Genomic DNA, 4,349 nt, shown 5'->3' with positions numbered 1-4,349 from the left:
TGTGGCCGTGTGCAAGACAAATTAATATGTTTGTGATTTTTTCAGTTATCTTATCTCGATTGTCACAACATGTGGTTCTTCTTGCAAAAGGGCTGATATGATTCGACAAATTGAGCACGATAGACTAGTTGAAATGATAGAGAATGGGGAAATCGGTACTGGCAGTGGCCAAAATCAAGAAACTTCTTCGAAGAGACCAGGTGATACTCGATGGGGATCTCATCATGTCACCGTGGTTTGTCTTGCAAATATGTGGCAGTCAGTAACCGAAGTACTTGAAAACGTACTTGTTGATGGAGAATAATATGAAACAAGGCAAAGCTGTAGGTCTCGTACAGAAAATGGAGACTTTTGAATTTGTATTCATCCTTATGTTGATGAAACATTTGTTGGGGGTTATTCAACCATTGTCTTGTGCCTTGCAACAAATAGATCAAGATATTTTAAATGTGATTTTCTTGATAGAGAATGTGAAAGAAAGCTTGAGATCATTTCGATAATTTGGATGGGATACTTTCTTGCAAGAAGTGAATGATTTTTGTGGGGCAAATGACATTTCAATAACAAACATGGATGATGATGCTCCAAAGCGGATTAGTAAGAGAATGGTTCAAACATCAAGAACTACCATCATTACCGTGTTTGAAACATTTTGTCAGGTAATTTGAAATTTAATATCTTATTCATTTACTAAATTAGAATCATATTGATATTTAATCTTTCTTGTGTGTCAATTAGGTCGTCGACTTACTTACACAAGAGATGGAAAATCGTTTCTCTGAGGCATCCACAGCCTTGCTAAGTTGTATGGCATGCCTCGATCCAAAAAATGATTTCGCTGCTTTTAATGTTCATAATCTTGTTCATCTTGCTACTCTTTACCCAAGGACTTCACATCGATTCAACATACTGAATTGTTTTAAACAACTTGAAACTTTTGTTGATGTTGTGAGAAGAGATGCACGATTGAATGGTATTGAAGATTTGGCTAGCCTATCTCAGAAGATTGTTGAAACCAAGAAAGATAAAGTTTTTCCGTTACTTGTAGCGACTGCATCTGTTGAAAGAGTATTTTCAGCAATGAAATTTGTCAAGACTGACTTGCAGAATAGGATGGGAGATGAGTGGTTGAATGACAGTTTGGTAGTACACAATGAATGATCCATCTTTGCTAGTGTTTCTAATGAAAGAATCTTGAAACGTTTTCAGATATGGATACCCGTAGAAATCAGTTGTCTCGGTTAACAGATACTAGAGCTACTTGAATTGTAATAGACTTTCATTTTGCTAAAAAAAACATATTGAAGTATTATATTTAATATTTTATTATTTATTATTTTATTCCGCCCCCTCCGTTTTTTATCCTGGATCCGCCACTGCAGTTGGCAGGAGGGAGTATTTGCTTATCATTATTTTCCATTTATTTTTACCACCATTTATGTTTGTTCTCGTGCTAGATTAAAGAAAAGAAAAAAATGTTAAGGCATGGAAAAGAGAGGAACAAGCAGGTAAAGAACAATAATTAAACACCCTCTTTTTAATTCGAACAAATACAAATATCATTATTAAATTTAAATTTGTGGTAAAACTAAATGAAATTTAAAATCCTCATTAATTAAAAATAGGTCATTAACATTAAAACATTTGCCATCAAATTACCCCAAACAACTTTCTTTAAGTTTCATGCAGAAAAGAAAGACGATGGCACAAAAGAGTATATTGTAGGAGTATTTAGGAAAGAGAAAACAATATTTTATTTTTAGTCAGTCAACTTTGTTATAGTATTATTTGTGGATCTTATTCATTTCAAAATATTATTACCCATTTCAAATTTTAATGTAATATCCTTGTAAGAATTTTTTTACTTTTTAACTTTTTTTTAATGAAAATATCCTCTAGTCCTTAAAGACTATTTATATCGTATTATAGTATTATCTTTTAGTATTTTCCTACTTTTGGAAAGTGTTATATTGCTAACTACAATTAAATAATAACCATTAGATATTCAAATCAAGAGTCTAGATCATCAGTTCCGGAATGTCAAAACGATAAACAAAAAACGTCAATAAGGGTATTAATGTCAATGTACAACAAATTAGTTGTAACTAACTTTTGAAAAATATCTCATAACTTTAAAACGCATATAACTTTCTTGATTTATTTTTTTTATCCGCACAACATATATCAAATTAAAGATACTTTCATAAGGATTCTAACGAGATCTCACTTGCATATGTTCCAATTTCAAATTTGGAAAATTTTCATAAATTTCGTTAAAAGCTTTATATCAATACACGACACATAATATGTCAATACAATGTTTGTACAATGTCAATATGAAATTGTATTGACATTGTCATGTCTTTGTGTTGATATATTTTCATACATTGTATTGATACTGTGTTTCGAAACCCTAAATTTGATAATTGTTATTATTTTTTTAATATTAAAAATAAAAAACAAAATTACACATGACAAATTGTAGACAACAAGATTTCTAAAATCATATGATCTTAAATTAGTTATATTTAACAATTAAATGATGAGTTAGCAATTGATCACTCCTCTTCTACTTTTTTCATATCATCTCTTCTTATATCCTCCCTCTATCTCCTCACTCTTACATCTTCTTTATTTCTTTTTCTCTCTTTTTTGTTCTTTAAGATTCTCTTTCTCTCTAATAGTACAATTATTTAGCTGGGTAAATGGATACATATTGTTAAGGAGAAAGACAAAATGCAGATAAGAAAGAAATGCAGATAAGAGAGAATCATAAAAAAATAATTATTTAATTTGAAGCATAAAGAAGAGATAATAAGAGAGGGGATAAGAGGACGGGTGTTAAGGAAAAACTCCCTAACGTGACGCCGAGACAAGATATGGAGTCCCGGGAGGCGAAATCCCGTCGACCACCAGTTTTGGAGAAGAAAAGAACGAAAGAAGCAAGAAGAAGTAGGCGAAAATTTTCATACCCATTTATTAATTTCACGCCTATTTATAATCTAAGGACCCTAGGGCTGGTTCGACTTACGGGCCGGGAAAGAACCAACAAAGAAAACCCGGCCCGGAGCTTATAAATTGCTCGACCCAATAGCTCAATCAAAACAATAAAAAAATAACAGAATTAAAGATAAGCAAAAACTCAGCCTACTCTACGCGCCAACTCCTCGCGCCCTATCTGGAAACGTATTCCCCGAACCTTAAGGGTGGCTTGGTTCTTCTCGCTGACTTCCTCTGCTCCCTCTCTCTCTCGGCGATGGCCTCGCCGTTTCCCTTGTCTCAGACGTTATTGACGGGGCATGTATATCCTCTGCCTCGCCCTCCCTTGGGGTGCCGTCGTCTGACTCGGACGAGCTGTGGGGATTCAACGTATCAACTCCCCCCCGATAAGATCAGCCTTGGCCTCAAGGCTGAGGCCTGGAAACCGTCGACGAACGACCCCCATTGGCTCCCACGTTGGATTCTCTCCCTCATCATCATCCCACTGAATCAAAGCCTCCTCCACTGCTGCTCCGTCCCGCCAAACTGTGCGGCTCCCTACCCATTTCAGGGGCCTCGCCACCGGGCGACCGCGAGCGAACAAGGGGGGTAAATTCACCACCCCCGAAGAACCCCGTCCACAAATGGCCGAAGCAAACTAACGTGGAACACGTCATGTACTCGACTGCCCTCCGGCAAACGCAGACGGTAAGCAACCTGGCCAACGCGCTCCAGAATCTCATACGGTCCGAAGAACCTGCGTGCCAACTTAGAAGATAGAGGCTTTGCGACCGAATATTGTCGATACTGCTGTAGCTTCAGCAAAACCCGATCACCCACCGCAAACTCCATATGCCTTCGATGCTTATTCGCCGCCGCCCGCATCCGCTGTTGTGCCCGCTCCAGGTTCGCACGGAGCCACACAATCATCTCGCTCCTTTGCCGAATCAAGGAGGCTACGTCAGTAGGGGTGAAGTGCGATGGTTCCGCCGCCACCAACGGGGGCGGTTCTCGCCCATACAAGGCCTTGAATGGCGACGTGCCGAGCCCCTCATGGAAGAAGCAATTCAACGATAATTCTGCCCACGGCAAGAAATTGACCCATTTGTTCGGCTTATCCGCCACGAATGCGCGTAAATATTGCTCCAGACCACGATTTCTGACCTCTGTTTGACCATCCGACTGAGGATGATACGCTGTTGTGAAATGGAGCTTAGTACCACTCAAACGCATCATCTCTTCCCACACATCATTCAAGAACACTGAATCCCTATCCGATACCAAGGTTTTCGGAAACCCATGGTGTTTTACCACCGTTTCAATGAAGAGGGTCGCCACCCGCAGGGCATTGAAATGTGGCGGCAACGGCG

At 38.4% G+C, this 4,349-nt stretch overlaps 1 protein-coding gene across 1 annotated transcript; it reads left to right on the top strand.

Moving 5' to 3' along the window:
• Positions 1-569: 569 nt before the first annotated feature.
• LOC121790820 lies at positions 570-1,161 on the top strand. The gene is made up of 2 exons (XM_042188930.1): positions 570-659; positions 739-1,161. Exons 1-2 carry the CDS (start codon positions 570-572, stop codon positions 1,159-1,161), a joined length of 513 nt encoding a protein of 170 aa, XP_042044864.1.
• The last annotated feature ends 3,188 nt before the right edge of the window (positions 1,162-4,349 follow it).

This window comes from Salvia splendens, unplaced genomic scaffold (genome assembly GCF_004379255.2).
Source record: "Salvia splendens isolate huo1 unplaced genomic scaffold, SspV2 ctg631, whole genome shotgun sequence".
NCBI lineage: Eukaryota > Viridiplantae > Streptophyta > Magnoliopsida > Lamiales > Lamiaceae > Salvia > Salvia splendens.
This window is presented reverse-complemented; position numbering and strand designations above follow the sequence as displayed.